At 35.2% G+C, this 16257-nt stretch overlaps 2 protein-coding genes and 1 pseudogene across 3 annotated transcripts in view; 2 read left to right on the forward strand and 1 right to left on the reverse strand.

Moving 5' to 3' along the window:
• Positions 1–16257, forward strand: part of ATP11B (ATPase phospholipid transporting 11B (putative)) — a 123890-nt gene that overhangs the window by 63598 nt on the left and 44035 nt on the right. For both annotated transcript variants that reach the window (XM_027582777.1, XM_027582778.1), the window contains exons 13-19: positions 952–1194; positions 2662–2837; positions 3283–3351; positions 4665–4738; positions 4812–4915; positions 7292–7473; positions 8654–8857. In XM_027582777.1, the coding sequence (XP_027438578.1) occupies positions 952–1194; positions 2662–2837; positions 3283–3351; positions 4665–4738; positions 4812–4915; positions 7292–7473; positions 8654–8857 (1052 nt within the window). The remainder of the gene's footprint in view (positions 1–951; positions 1195–2661; positions 2838–3282; positions 3352–4664; positions 4739–4811; positions 4916–7291; positions 7474–8653; positions 8858–16257) is intronic.
• Positions 1484–2319, forward strand: LOC118356799 (transcription factor BTF3-like). The gene has a single exon (XM_035726544.1). The coding sequence runs from the start codon at positions 1589–1591 to the stop codon at positions 2075–2077; it is 489 nt and encodes a 162-aa protein (XP_035582437.1). The 5' UTR covers positions 1484–1588; the 3' UTR covers positions 2078–2319.
• On the reverse strand, positions 8875–10487 carry LOC113916440 (annotated as a pseudogene).

Genomic DNA, 16257 nt, shown 5'->3' on the forward strand with positions numbered 1-16257 from the left:
CTTGTGATGTGTACCTCCCTTTTTAAATGACAACTTTCTCAGATCACTGTTGCATTAATCAAATCCTCACCACAATCCTAGTTGTATCAAGACTTGACTATTTCATCCTTCTCTTTTTGGACCTACCTTCTTATAGGGTTAATTTTCCAGAATTAGTCTCAAAAGAGTAGTAAAATTATTTGTCTTACCTACTTTTAAAAAAAATATTTTCATTTAGGGGCACCTGGGAGGCTCAGTCGGTTAAGCATGTCTTCCACTCAGGTCATGATCTCAGGGTCCCGGGATCAAGTCCCGCATCGGGCTCCCTGCTCAGCGGGAGCCTGCTCCTCCCTCTCCTTTTGTCCCTCCTCCCTGCTTGTGCTCTCTCTCTCTGTCTCAAATAAAGAAAAATCTTAAAATATTTTTTTTTCATTTAAACACTTTCCTTTTCCCTGGAGTTTGTTTTCTACCCTTGGTTTCAATTTCCTCCATCTATCTAATATTTTAGACAACTTTCCATCTCTGACTTCTTGTGTTGCTATCACTTTGTGTCCCTGATCCCAGTTCTGTACCATTTCCTCTGGACCACATACCATTTCACATTTCTAGGTTATTAAGCATCCCTTCCACCCTTGCTCAAAGATCATTCTTGGTCCTACTGCTTCAAAACACCTTATCCAGGAGATGGAAAAAAATATTAATCCCACATTATCAGTCAGCTGTACACGTGAACATGCACCTAAAAATGCCACAAACTTCAAAGTTTATAAAGATTTGAAATATTTTATGTTATCCTGTTTTGTTTCTGTGCATCTTTATTTATTTGTGCTTAGATTATAAAAAAATCTCAGCATCGGTATACTAATGTTAGTAAGTAAACTTGACTTCAGGGGACAGAGGAGGACAAGGTTTTTTTGTTTAACATAGGACCATAAACACAAAAGTTTGTTTTCTTTTATCTTCCATCTCTAGGTGGAGTATGTGTTTACAGATAAAACTGGTACACTGACAGAAAATGAGATGCAGTTTCGGGAATGTTCAATTAATGGCATAAAATACCAAGAAATCAATGGTAGACTTGTATCTGAAGGACCAACACCAGACTCTTCAGAAGGAAGCTTATCTTACCTTAATAGTTTATCCCATCTTAACAACTTAACCCATCTTACAACCAGTTCTTCTTTTAGAACCAGTCCTGAAAATGAAAGTGAACTGGTAAGCAACTTTTAAATTAATAAATTGGAATTTCATTTGAAAGAATTCTCTTTGGTAGTTACTGGGGTAGGAGAAAAAATTTAAGTGTCAGTGGGGCAAGGAATATGTACTTGAAATGTATATCCTTTGATTCAGCACTGAGAATTTGTAGTCACGACCCAGTTTAACTTGCAAATTAATATGTGTCTGCCTTAGTTCTCTGAGTATTTAAATGAGACTAAGTGGAGAACCCTTACTGCCTTGAAGTAAAGAAAAGAAGACTTTGCTAAGAAATAGAACTTAAAGCTGCCATCTTGCGTCCCCGCGTGTGTGCACCTAATCTCAGCTGGTCCGCCCGAGACCCCCTGAGCGCCAACCCTATTCCCCCGCGCGGTCCCATTTCCGCTCCAACAAGATGAAAGAAACTATCATGAACCAGGAGAAACTCGCCAAGCTGCAAGCACAAGTGCGCATTGGTGGGAAAGGAACTGCTCGCCGAAAGAAGAAGGTGGTTCATAGAATGGCTACAGCAGATGATAAAAAACTTCAGTTCTCCTTAAAGAAGTTAGGGGTAAACAATATCTCTGGTATTGAAGAAGTGAATATGTTCACAAACCAAGGAACAGTGATCCATTTTAACAACCCCAAAGTTCAGGCATCCCTGGCAGCGAACACTTTCACCATTACAGGCCATGCTGAGACAAAGCAGCTGACAGAAATGCTACCCAGTATCTTAAACCAACTTGGTGCAGACAGTCTGACTAGTTTAAGAAGACTGGCTGAAGCTCTGCCCAAACAATCTGTGGATGGAAAAGCACCACTTGCTACCGGAGAGGATGATGATGATGAAGTTCCGGATCTTGTGGAGAATTTTGTTGAAGCTTCCAAGAATGAAGCAAACTGAATTGAGTCAACTTCTGAAGAACATAAAACTTGAAGAAGTTACTGGGAGCTGCTATTTTATATTATGACTGCTTTTTAAAATTTTGTTCATGGATCTGATAAAATCTAGATCTCTAATATTTTTAAGCCCAAGCCCCTTGGACACTGCAGCTCTTTTCAGTTTTTGCTTATACACAATTCATTCTTTGCAGCTATTTAAGCTGAAGAAGCCTGGGAATAAAGTTTGAAACAAGGTTAATAAAGTTCTTTGCCTAGGGAAAAAAAAAAAAAGAAATAGAACTTAAATGTATTTAATACTTTTTGAGATCTCACTTTTTCCACAAAAGAGTTTTCATCTTTACTTACAATTTGGCTATGTTTCCTAAAAAGATACTCTTATGTTGAAGGGTTATAAGCAATTTTACTCTGTGGAGTCAGAAGCAACCAGCTAGCATTCAGGCAGTTCAGGATTGTAGCACTCCTGTTGTAGATCTAAGATAACCAAATTATGAACTGTATTTATTGACATTTTTTCGAATTCTGCTTACAGTTTACTAAATGTTACTTGGTAATGGAATTTTTATTGAGAATATTATCTTTCTACAGATTAAAGAACACGATCTCTTCTTTAAAGCAGTCAGTCTCTGTCACACTGTACAGATTAGCAATGCTCAGACTGATGGCATTGGTGATGGTCCCTGGCAGTCCAACTTTGTACCCTCCCAGTTGGAATACTATGCATCTTCACCAGATGAAAAGGCTTTAGTGGAAGCTGCTGCAAGGTAGTTTGATCTAATTTCCAAATCTTCAGAAAAACACCTTTTAAATGAAAATGTGCATATACTAGAAAATTACTTTAAATTGTCAGACAAAATTCATAAACACATAAGGTAGAAGTGCACTTTAAATTGTAAATGAGAATTTTATATATGTTATTAATTTTGTTGTCAGGCTTGCATTGAATCATATTTTGAAGAGATCTTTAAAAATCTGGTTACTACGAAATATAAAGAATATAATTTGTGAGAAATACTTGTGTATGTATTGTTTTGAACCTACTCTGATTCTTCACGTTCTTAAAAACAATGCCATATTCAAAGAAACATTTTAAAATACATCTTAAATGTATACTTTAAATATTTTTATTCATGCTAAGTTATAATGACATATTATGAAACATGAAATGTCATCCTTAAATCTTATATTTCTTTATCTTTTAATCCCTAGAATTGGCATTGTATTTATTGGCAATTCTGAAGAAACTATGGAAGTTAAAACACTTGGAAAACTGGAACGGTAATTTTTTTCTATACTGTAGTTTTCTATGTATTTAATATAGAACAGGAATCCGTAAACCATGGCCCATTAGTCATATCTGACCTACAGCTGGCTTGTACAGCCTGCAAACTTCATTACGTTGTTGAGAGGTTGTTTCCGTTTTGTTTTTTTTTAAATGCAACAGAGACCATATATGGCCTGCAAAGCCTAAAATATTTACTATCTGGACCTTTATAGAAAAAGTTTACTGACCCCTGCTCTAGAATGATCTAATACTATGTTTACTTCATCACAGTAATAACAATATCCTACTCTGACTCTTTCGTTTGTATTTTAGCTTAATGTTTCTTGAATTTACTCATATGTTTATTTTTATACACTCTTGGGGTAATAAGTTTCATGAGTTTTCTATAAATAAAAATTTCTTCATATTTCCTATGATTTTATTTTTCAAACATTAAGGAACAACTGCCTATTTCCAATATTTACAAGGCTTGATAAATTAGTCCATTCCTATTCTATTCATACCTTTCATGGTTTTACCAATTCTAGTCATATGTCAACTCCAGCTGTCCCTTTCCAAACTGTGCTTTTCCAAACTAAAATAGAGCTCGTTCTTTGCTATTTTCATGTAGAAGCCTGTCTAGCTCATTTCATCAACTTATGAACCATCATCCCACTGTTTTTTTTTTTGAGATGTATACATCATTATGTATGTATATCACTATATAAATCTATCCAGAAAACTTCAAGCCACACCTGACCTATCCACACACACTCTTTTACTACTCCTTATAAAGGCATTTGTTCCCCCACCTCTATATAACGTTCACCGTGTCAGGTTCAGAATCACTGCTATAATGATCCTCTGTTACTAATGTGAGTGTGTTATATTTCTCAGGTATGTTTGGGCAGAAAAGAGGGTTAAGAATCAATTACCTTTTTTAGTGAGAAAAACGTGAAGCTGGGCAGATCTGGATTCCAATCCTTGCTGTGCCACTCACAAGCTTATTTGACTTTAGGAAAATTACTTAATCTTTCTGAGTTTAATAGTCCTCATCTGTAAAATGAGATAAGACCTACCTTCTTTGGTTCTCATGGGTATTAAATGACATAAGGTATGTAAAGTACATGGCATTTGGTAAGTACTCAATAAATGTCAGTTCCTTCTATTTCTATCTTGTGTTGTTATTAATGATTCATAACCCATCTTGAAAATGTAGTTGAGATTAATTTCTTGTTCTAAATCTTACTTTTATAGGGGTTCTTTTCAAATATTCACTTAATATTATTCAAAAAAAGTAAGCTTTTGGTCTTATTTTTTTCCTTAGGTACAAACTGCTTCATATTCTCGAATTTGATTCAGATCGTAGGAGAATGAGTGTAATTGTTCAGGCACCTTCAGGTAACCTATCTAAACGTCTATGAATTTTTATTTATCTAATATTAAGAGTTTGATAACTGATTTTTCTTTTTAGGTGAGAAGCTTTTATTTGCTAAAGGAGCTGAATCATCAATTCTTCCTAAATGTGTAGGTGGAGAAATAGAAAAAACCAGAATTCATGTAGATGAATTTGCTTTGGTGAGTGTAAATCTCTAAGATATATAAAACTCTAAAAGATATACATATGAAAGATTTAAGGCTTCATTTTTGCATTAGTAATTTATCAAAAAGTATAGAATTTCTGCAGATCTGTTACATTATGTGTTGGCTTCTACATTCTTTGGTTAAAAATTGACTTTTAACCTGCTAAAATACAAGTCTTTTCTTTGAAACTGTTACAGCCAGGGCTTTTTTGGCTGCAAAGACCATTCAAATTAATATATTAAAAAGAGGAGTTTACTTAAAGAATATAGGGGAATCCCAAGCATGTGGAGATAATGGAACCTTTGTACATTGCTGGTGGGATTATAAATGGTACAAACACTTTAGAAAATACTTTAACGGTTCCTTATAAAACATAGAATAATATAGTTACTATATAACCCAGGAGTTCACTGCTAGTTATATACCCAAGAGAACTGAAAACATATGTTCACACAAAAAGTTAAAAGCATTCCTAAATAGGCAAAAGGTTGGAAACATCTGAATGTCCATCAGCTGATGCATGGATTAAGCAGTATGTCATATTCATATAATGGAATGTTGTTTGGCCATTAAAAGAAATGAAGTACTCATATGCTATAACATGGGTGAACCTTGAAAAATTCCTATGCGTAGTGAAAGAAGCTAGTCACAAAAGGTCACATGTTCTGTTTATATGAAATATCCACAATAATGGAATTTATAGGGACAAAAAGCACATTAGTGATTACCAGGGGCTAGAGGAAAGGGTAAAAGGGAAGTGTCTGCTAATGCATATGGGATTCCTTTTGGGGGTGATGAAATTGTTCTGAAATTAGATAGTAGTAATAGTACAACTCTGTAAATACACTAAAAAACCACTGACTTGTACTCTTTAAAGGAGTGAATTTTATGGTTTGTGAATTAGTTCTCTCTTACTAGAAGAACATAGGAGAATCTTATGAAAACACAGTGCTACAATTCATGTGAAGAGGAAAATTTTTAGGCAGCTCTTAAGAACTTATGATCTCTCATTTCTGCATTTCTGTAAATGATTGCTCTATACTCATCTCTACCCACCTGCCTCCTTTACTTACATATGGTTTATTTTCTCCCATTACTTGTTTCCTAATTGTTTATGATCTGGTTCATCTATCACACTGTAACATCCATGAGAACAGAGACATTGTTCTACCTTACACTCATTTTAATCCAGAACAATACTGGCACATAGTTGGCATTCAGTAAATATTTGTTTTAAAATGAATTAGTTTCCTATATTAATAACTCTCATGGTCCCTTAACTGTTGTTTAAGAAAAACAGTTATTTATAGGTGTGGGTCATTTGTAAATCAAGGAACATCAATATTTAGAAATCTGAATAGTGTCATGTAGTATTTTAAAATGTACCCTTTCCAAGTTCTGTTATTAGAATATTTATTTTGGGGGGTGCCTGGGTGGCTCAGTCAGTTAAGCGTCTGCCTTCGGCTCAGGTCATAATCCCAGGGTCCTGGGATCGAGTCCCGCATCGGGCTCCCTGCTCAGCGGGAAGCCTGCTTCTCCCTCTCCCACTCCCCCTGCTTGTGTTCCCTCTCTCGCTGTCTCTCTCTCTCTCTCTCTCTCTCTGTCAAATAAATAAACATTTAAAAAATATGTTTATTTTGGGTTTTTCTGAGGAGAATGTACAGTAAGAGAAGGAACTTGTATAGCTCTTAGCTGTAGATACCAACTTTCAAATAGTAGCACCTAAGAAAAATTTATGCCCAGGAGAATCAGATAATCGAATATATATTCCTAAGTGTTGTGTAATTCCATTTCACCAGTGAAGTTATATAATGATACAGTTTAAAATCATTTGGTGACTATAGAAAGTATTGTTTATTTGACTTCATTATTTGAACTGTAAATTCATTATACCATAAACTCTCAGGAAATTATGGTCCCCTTTGCTTAAAAAATTTTCTTATGAAGTATATAAAAGTGGATTTGTAAGTGTTAAAACAAGAGTAGAACCTGGGGCTGCCTCTCTCTTGACAGTCCTGAAGTTACCCCTATAAAACTTTCTGGCTTTCCAGGTAAAACAGTTTTAAAACCACAGTGAGATAATCTTTATGATCCTGTCTAGGTTTTAATATGCTACAATTTAAAAACTTTAATTATTTTGAGCAACTTTTAAGAACGCATCAGAAATTAAAAGAGCTATGATAATATGCGTCCCATAACTCAGGTCATGAGGGCTTTGTGACACTTCATTTATTTCCTATTACTAAATGATAGTACTTTTTAAATTTTGTGATTGATTTTTGGTAAGGCATCCTCAGTTTATTTCAGTGACTTCTTGATTTCCCATTAGTTATTTTTGTTCAATTTTTGTCTTTAATTTTTCTGTTTTAGAAAGGGCTGAGAACTCTGTGCATGGCCTATAAACAGTTGACATCTAAAGAGTATGAGGAAATAGATAGACGTCTGTTTGAAGCCAGGACTGCCTTGCAACAACGGGAAGAGAAATTGGCAGATGTCTTCCAGTTCATAGAGAAAGACCTGATATTACTTGGAGCTACAGCAGTGGAAGACAGGTAAGCATCAAACAGGCAATATCCTTTTTCTCATGTAAGAATTTTCTTAGCCAAGTATTTCTAATTTATGACATAAATTCCATTTATTAACATCCTATAATAATGTATTTTAAATCAAAATAGAGAGTTAAAGCCTTAATTTTTCCCAATCAGTATATACAGTTTTTACTCTAGCCAGATATCTTAAATAGATGAAAGAATTCTGCTATGTACAGTTTTGCCTATAGGCTTGAATTTTTAGAGTACTCCTCAGTGTGCCATACAGAGGCTTTAAACGCCTGCTTAATTCTCCAGCGTCATTTCCCACCTTAATTCTCCAGCGTCATTTCCCACCACTGCCTGCTTCCACTTTCTGCTTCAGCAGTACCAAGCTGTATGTAGTTCTCTGAACAACTATAGTTAAAACTATTCTATTTTGTGCCTTTGTTCTTTGGCAAGGCTGTTCCTTCTGCCTGGATAATTTTTCCTTTATCCATTTGTGAATGTCTTTACAAAGTATAGCTCAGATAGTACCCCCACTCTTAGGTCTTAAGACCTTTCCTTACCACTAATAGGATTAAAAATTCTCTTCTTTGTGAAGTATTCATGTTTTGTAGATAGTTCTATGTTGTTTTTGTGGCAGTACATTACAATTATTTCTTTAAAGACTTTCTTCTCATTAGTTTGTGAATTCCTTGAGGTCCATTTAGTCTTTGTTCCCTACCACCTGTCTCTAAGAGTGTTTGTATTTTTTAAAATTTAGGTTTTCATTTACCTTTCATTTGGCCTCATGAGATTTCTGAGACTTACCTGAAATTACATCATCCTTTATTGTCCATAATTTGATTTTTAAACTACTGATACAAAAAATTTTCTTATGAAAAAAGAGAAAAATCTAATTTCAAATTTAAGACTTTCTAAATATGAGTTATGAAGACCATATATTTAGTTTGGTTCTATAAAAATCAACTTTGAAGATAAATTCTTAAAATATAAAGTTATAGATGTTATATTAACCAGATGATCACTAATTTGATTATTCCTTTTTCTTCCCTAATGGGAAAAAAATCAGTTATATCACTATACTATAACATTTTTAAGTCAGGGAGTCTAGAATTTACCTTACATGTACTATCTGGTTTATATTTAAAATGGTCAAAGATGTATTCTCTACTGCTAATGTTGTTTCTTTTATTTTCAGGCTGCAAGATAGAGTTCGAGAAACTATTGAAGCATTGAGAATGGCTGGTATCAAAGTATGGGTACTAACTGGTGATAAACATGAAACAGCTGTTAGTGTGAGTTTATCATGTGGACATTTTCACAGAACCATGAATATCCTTGAACTTATAAACCAGAAATCAGACGGCGAATGTGCTGAACAATTGAGGCAGCTTGCCAGAAGGTAAGAATGTAATTATCTGATGAGTTCAAGGGTCATCAAACTATGGCTCATGGGTCAAAGATGGCCCATTGCCTGTTTTTTATAGCCCATGAGCTCAAAATAATTTTTACATTGTTTAATGGAAGAGAAAGAACCTAAAGAAGAGTAATATTTTGTGATGTGAAACTTAGGAAATTCACATTTAAATGTCTGTAAGTAAAGTTCTGTTGAAACACAGGCACATTAGTTCATTTACATATCATCAGTAAAAGATTTTACACTACGATAGCCTGGTTGGATAGTTGTGACAGAGACCTTATGAAGCACTTTTATAATTTCTCACTGCTGCTTGATTTACTGCAGATTACAGTGACACCATTCTAAATCAGTAGCGTTTTGAGTGCCACCCATATTGCCCTATGACATTTTACTGCATTTTTATTATCAGTATTTATCCATCATGTCCAAACAAAAGAAAAATGGACTTTTAATATACTTTTAATGCACAGTGAAATATTGATTATTTTATCAAATTAGATGGTATTGTATTTATTAATCAGTGACACTTTATTTTTTTTTCCACCTTCCTGAACTTTATTAAAGAAAAAGCAATGATGGTAAATCTTGAGAACATAGTCAATTTTCTAGGATTCTTCCCTTGAAAATGTGACATTTGATTTCCAAACACATGCCAGAGCATACATGGTTCCCAGTTGTATTAAGTAGGTGAGAAGCTGAAATCCTAAAATGTTCATCTTCCAACTTTCCGCAGTCTGTGGTCTGTCTTTGGATCAGCAATAATTGCTTGAACAGCTACTATGGCTTCATTAATTTTTGTCTGTAGCTCTCTGAGCTCTTCTATATGCAGCAATCACAGAATTTGAGCAGCTTCATTAAGAACTGCATCTCCTGCGTCAGAACCAAGAATATGTTTGTCTAAAGCAACAGGCAAGCCCTCTTTCATTTGATTTGCTTTAGCAACTGCATCCTGGGTCAGGCGCTCCTGGACCAAAATGCGAATTGCCTTAAGCATTACCAGGTAATCATCATGACACTGAATCTAAAGAAGGTTAGCCAAAGCCATTACTACACCAGCCTTAAAATCAGGATTATTTACATCCAAGTTGATCAATGGCTCTGCATTTTTAGCTGCATTGTCAGCATTTTTTGTATTATCAGGTACCAAGTCCTTGTATTTTTCAGCATTATCTCCATATTCAAGTCTAACAGCTAAACCAAGAAGCGAGTTAATTGCTTCTTGTCGATCTTGAATCTTGAAAGGACAGTTAACATCTTTGAGGTACTTTTCAAAGAACTTGGGCCAGTCACTGCTGTGGATGTTTCTTAAATTACCTCTGTCTTCAATCTTGTAGTGTCTGATTTTCTGGTCTTCAAGCCAAACAATAAAGTTTCTAAATTCTCTTTCATCTTTGCAGTTGAAGCCAGCCGGGTTGTGGTAGTCGAGGGCCGTCAGCTTGCGGCAGAACATGGTCCCTGCATCTCGCTCTGGTCCCCTGGGCTTCAGCCGGGAGACGACACTTTATTTTTTTAATTTTATTTTATTATGTTAATCACCATACATTGCACCATTAGTTTTTGATGTAGTGTTCCATGATTCATTGTTTGCGTATAACACCCAGTGCTCCATTCAATACATGCCCTCTTTAATACCCATCACCAGGCTAACCCATCCCCCCCCACCCCCTCCCCTCTAGAACCCTCAGTCTGTTTCTCAGAGTCCATAGTCTCTCATGGTTTGTCCCCCCCTCTTGATTTCCCCCCCTTCATTTATCCCTTCCTACTATCTTCTTTTTTTTTTTTAACATATAATGTATTATTTGTTTCAGAGGTACAGGTCTGTGATTCAACAGTTCTTACACAATAGTGACACATTAATATACTACCCGTTTGAAAAGACATATTCAAAAATATAAAATCTCATTAAAGATATTTCTATTGTGTTAAAATGTAAAATCTCGTTATAGATCATCATTAAGAGGTAGACATTTGCAATTGATATTGATGATAGGGAGCATTAACTTTAAACCCCAATTAACCAAATTTTATCCTCCCGCCCCCAAAGAAAAGATTTCCATTCTTCTCATTGGTAGATTTATGTTATTTACAAAATTGTGCTCAATTAGTATTACTACATTTTTTTACTTAGTCAATAAAAATTTTTGTCAAAATCTGTTTTCTCTCTTTTAATATCTTGGCTCACAAAACCAAAAATTGAAATATTTACTCCTGTCTCTTTACAGAAAACACTTGCCAAATCCTGATCTAGTTTATATGACTAAACTGGAAAATGAATCTGCATTTTATTGTTCAAAGATAATTACCCAAGTATTTATACTCTAAATTCATTTTCTTTTTTTCTAAGTCTGTTTTTTGTAGTCAGATCAACTTTATTTAGAAGCTCCCTTTAACATTCTGATTTTTCTCAGTAAATTAGGATTGCTTCTGTTAAGCATCAGGGGTGCTCATATGTAGGTATCTTAGGTCTCCTACAGGTACCTGTCATTTGTGGTCTTGTGATGCTAATACAGAAAAAGAAATGTGAAAAGACTGTGCCACAGTTATCAGTGTATTTTCAGAGCTTTATTCACATTTGATATGCAGGCACTGGTGTGGTACTAAACTCAATTTCACCAAAGGAAAACTTATTTAAGGAATGTTTTAAAGAGACAGTACAACTCTCAGAAGGTTCTTTGTTTGGAATTCAAAAACGGGGTTGATCTAGGTAATTATACTATAGCTTGGGAGTAGCGACAACACCATTGTGGCTGCTTAAACATTTAAGTACCATAATGTCAACAAGAACTCCCTAAAACATAGAAATTAATTGCTCAGAATCATTTACTTTATATATGCTTTCTAAAATATTAATTCTGATTTTAAAAGTAATAAGTGTCCATTTAAAAAATGCTGAAAATGATAAAGAAGAAGATACCCCAGAATAAACCTAACCAAAGAGGTAAAAGATCTATACTCTAGGAACTACAGAACACTCATGAAAGAAATTGAAGAAGACACAAAAAGATGGAAAAACATTCCATGCTCATGGATCAGAGGAATAAACATTGTTAAAATGTCTGTGCTGCCCAGAGCAATCTATACCTTCAACACCATCCCGATCAAAATTCTAATGACATTTTTCTAAGTGCTGGAACAAACAATCCTAAAATTTGTATGGAATCAAAAAAGACCCTGAATCGCCAAGGAAATGTTGAAAAAGAAAAACAAAGCTGGGGGCATTACGTTACCCGATTTCAAGCTTTATTACAAAGCAGTGATCACCAAGACAGCATGGTACTGGTGCAAAAACAGACATATAGACCAATGGAACAGAATAGAGAGCCCAGATATGGACCCTCAACTCTATGGTCAAATAATCTTCGACAAAGCAGGAAAAAATATGCAATGGAAAAAAGACAGCCTCTTCAATAAAATGGTGCTGGGAAAATTGGACATCTATATACAGAAGAATGAAACTCAACCATTCTCTAATACCATACACAAAGATAAACTCAAAATGGATGAAAGACCTCAACGTGAGACAGGAATCCATCAAAATCCTAGAGGAGAACATAGGCAGTAATCTCTTTGACATCGGCCGCAGCAGCTTCTTTCAAGAAACATCTCCAAAGGCTAGTGAAACAAAAGCAAAAATGAACTTTTGGGACTTCATCAAGATAATAAGCTTCTGCACGGCAAAGGAAACAGTCAGCAAAACAAAGAGGCAACCCACAGAATGGGAGAAGATATTGCAAATGACACTACAGATAAAGGTCTGGTATCCAAGATCTGTAAAGAACTTCTCAAGCTCAACACCCAAAAAACAAATAATCCAGTCAAAAAATGGGCAGAAGACATGAACAGACACTTCTCCAAAGAAGACATACAAATGGCTAACAGACACATGAAAAAATGTTCATCATCATTAGCCATCAGGGAAATTCAAATCAAAACCACATTGACATACCACCTTACACCAGTTAGAATGGCAAAAATTGACAAGGCAAGAAACAACAAATGTTGGAGAGGTTGTGGAGAAAGGGGAACCCTCTTACAGTGTTGGTGCGAATGCAAATTGGTACAGCCAATTTGGAAAAGTGTGGAGATGCCTCAAAAAATTAAAAATAAAGCTAACCTATGACCCAGCAATTGCACTACTGGGTATTTACCCCAAAGACACAGATGTAGTGAAAAGAAGGGCCATAGGCACCTCAATATTCATAGCGGCAATGTCCGCAATAGCCAAACTGTGGAAAGAGCCAAGATGCCTTTCAACAGATGAATGGATAAAGAAGATGTGGTCCATATATACAATGAAATATTACTCAGCCATCAGAAAGGACAAATACCCAACTTTTACATCAACATGTATGGGACTGAAGGAGATTATGCTAAGTGAAATAAGTCAAGCAGAGAAAGTCAATTATCATATGGTTTCACTTATTTGTGGAACTTAAAGAATAGCATGGAGGACATTAGAAGAAAGGGAAAAATGGGGGAATCGGAGCGAGAGACGAATCATGAGAGACTATGGACTCTGAAAAACAAACTAAGGATTTTAGAGGGGAGGGGGTGGGGGAATGGGTTAGCCTGGTGATGGGTATTAAGGAGGGCACATACTGCATGGAGCACTGGGTGTTATACGAAAACAATGAATCATGGAACACTATATCAAAAACTAACGATATATTGTATGGTGACTAACATATATAATAAAATAAAGTAAAAGTTAAAGATATGATGGAACATAACATAATAATACAGCCATCTAAAGATAATTATTATATTTTAGAATGTTTTCTTCAAGTCTTCTATATATATGCTTTTAGTGAATCTGTTAAGATTAATGGATATTATTTTTTCCCCTTTTTGTTCAAAAGCTATATTATAAACACTACAGTCTTTCTTTAGGCTTGCTATATGAAGTTTATACTATATTTTTAGATATATCATCTTTTTGGTAGAATATGTTTCCTGAAATAACCAGAGAAGTCGATAGGCTTTTGATTTACAGGCTTCCAGGAAATGTCTGTTCTAAAAATCTTGGGTAGAACAAAAAATTCCATACCTTTGAAAGTGTTAGTTTATATACCTATGTTCCTTCACAAACATATATTGATGGTCTGCTATCTAGAATTTGGAATACAGAGTCATATAAGGCATATTGTTTACTCTCAGAATACTTACAGTGTATAGGAAAAACAGAAGTGGATATATTGTCCTAGACCTATCACAACTGGATTGTAACAAGCAAGAACAGAAAGCTGTGGGTAGATAGAAGAAGGAAGCTTAGCCTAGACAACAGAGCTCTGTGGAAAAATTCAAGACTCTGTTGTTTCCCAAAAGAAATGTTAACTGGTCAGAGAGTAACACAAAAAAGCATTAGGGGCAGCATATGCAAATTTCCAGAGCTGAGAGAGAGGTGATGGTAGTTGAGTATGGCCAGAGAATACAATAGGTGGAAAAGAGGGTATGGGAAATATTGAGACATGAAGCTATAGAGATGAACAGATGCTGCCTACTATGTGCCAGAACTGTGAGATGCTTTCCCATCGTTCATAAATATCTCATGGATAGTGAGGTAATATGGTGACTTATAAAGCCTGTCCAGAGAAAACCTAATTTAGTGTGCCTTGAGAAGGTTCCAGAGGAAAATTGATCTGATCTCTCCCCCTGTTGGCTGCTTGCTACCCCTTCTTCTGAGACTTCTGCTCAGGCAGTGCTTAGACTGAACACATTGGAGGGAGCACAGGTTGCTAAGTAAAGATTGACCAGTAGGGAGGAAAAACAGTCAATGTGGTGTTGCTTTCAGATACTGGGCAATTAAAAACAAAAATACATTTTTTAAAATTTTACATTGTAAAAGATAATTGTTGACCACTTATTAGTTACAGTGCAACACAATGGTGATAAGGCATACTGTGAAAGACATCATTTTAGCTCATAAAAGATTTTTTATAAGACTAAAATCTGTTGATATATATTTTTTATAGCTTGTTGCTCATTTGATAGTGTTCTCACTTTTGATTTAATGGAGGGTATAGCCACTATGGAAAACAATATGGAGGTTTCTCAGAAAACTACCTATAGAACTGTGTGATCCAGCAGTGCCACCTCTGGATATATATCCAAGGAAAATGCAGTCACTACCTCAGAGATATTTGCACCCCCCTCCATGTTCATTGCAGCAGTTTTCACAGTAGCCAAGAATGGAAACAACCTAAGTATCTGTTTTTGGATGAATGGATAAAGAAAAGTGTGTGTGTGTGTGTGTGTGTGTGTGTGTGTGTGTGTGTGTGTAACTAAACACAGGAATATTATTCAGCTATAAAAAAAGGAAATTTTTTTTGTGACAACATGGATGGACCTTGAGGGCAGTATGCTAAGTGAAATAAGTTAGACCAAGAAAGACAAATACATACAGGTGGAATCTAAAAAAGCTGAACTCATAGAAACGGAGTAGAATGGTGGTGTCTGAGGCCAGAGTATGCGGGAAATGGAGAGATGATGGTCAAAAGGTACAAACCTTTAGCTTATATATAAAATGAATAATTTCTGGGATTCTAATGTACAGCATGATAACTATAATTAACAGTACTGTATTATATATTTAAAAATTGTTAATAGAGTAGGTCTTAAATTTATCACCACACTAAAAAAATGGGTAATTACATGAGGGGATTGAGGTGTTAACTAACCTAATGTGGTAATCATTTTGCAATATATGTGTAGCAAATCGTCACGCTGCATGCCTTAAATAATGTTAAATGTCAACTGTATCTCAACAAAGCTGGGGAAAATGGAATAAAAATGGAGGGATATGTCCATCGACAGATGAATGGATAAAGAAGATGTGGTATATGCAATGGAGTACTACTCAGTCATCAAAAAAATAAAATCTTGCCATTTGCAATGGCGTGGATGGAACTAGCGGGTATTATGCTAAGTGAAATAAGTCAGTCAGAGAAAGACATCATATGATCTCACTCATACGTGGAATTTAAGAAACAAAACAGAGGATCATCGGGGAAGAGAGGAAAAAATAAAACAAGACAAAATCAGAGGAGACAAACTTTTGAGACTCTTAAGCATAGGAAACAAACTGAGGATTGCTGGAGGGGAGGGAGGTGGAGGGATGGGGAAACTGGGTGATGGACATTAGGCTTGCAATGTTATGAGCACTGGGTATTATATAAGACTGATGAATCACAGACTTCTACCTCTGAAACTAATAATACAATGAATTAATTGAATTTAAATAAATTGAATTTAAATAAAATTTAAATAAATAGATTCGATTTAAAAAACAAGGCACCAAGTTAAAAAAAAAAAAAAGGAGGGATATTTCTCAGTAGCAGTCTGCTATACTGTGAACCCAGTGGTGAACTATAGTATTTTCTTTA

This window comes from Zalophus californianus, chromosome 1 (genome assembly GCF_009762305.2).
Source record: "Zalophus californianus isolate mZalCal1 chromosome 1, mZalCal1.pri.v2, whole genome shotgun sequence".
NCBI lineage: Eukaryota > Metazoa > Chordata > Mammalia > Carnivora > Otariidae > Zalophus > Zalophus californianus.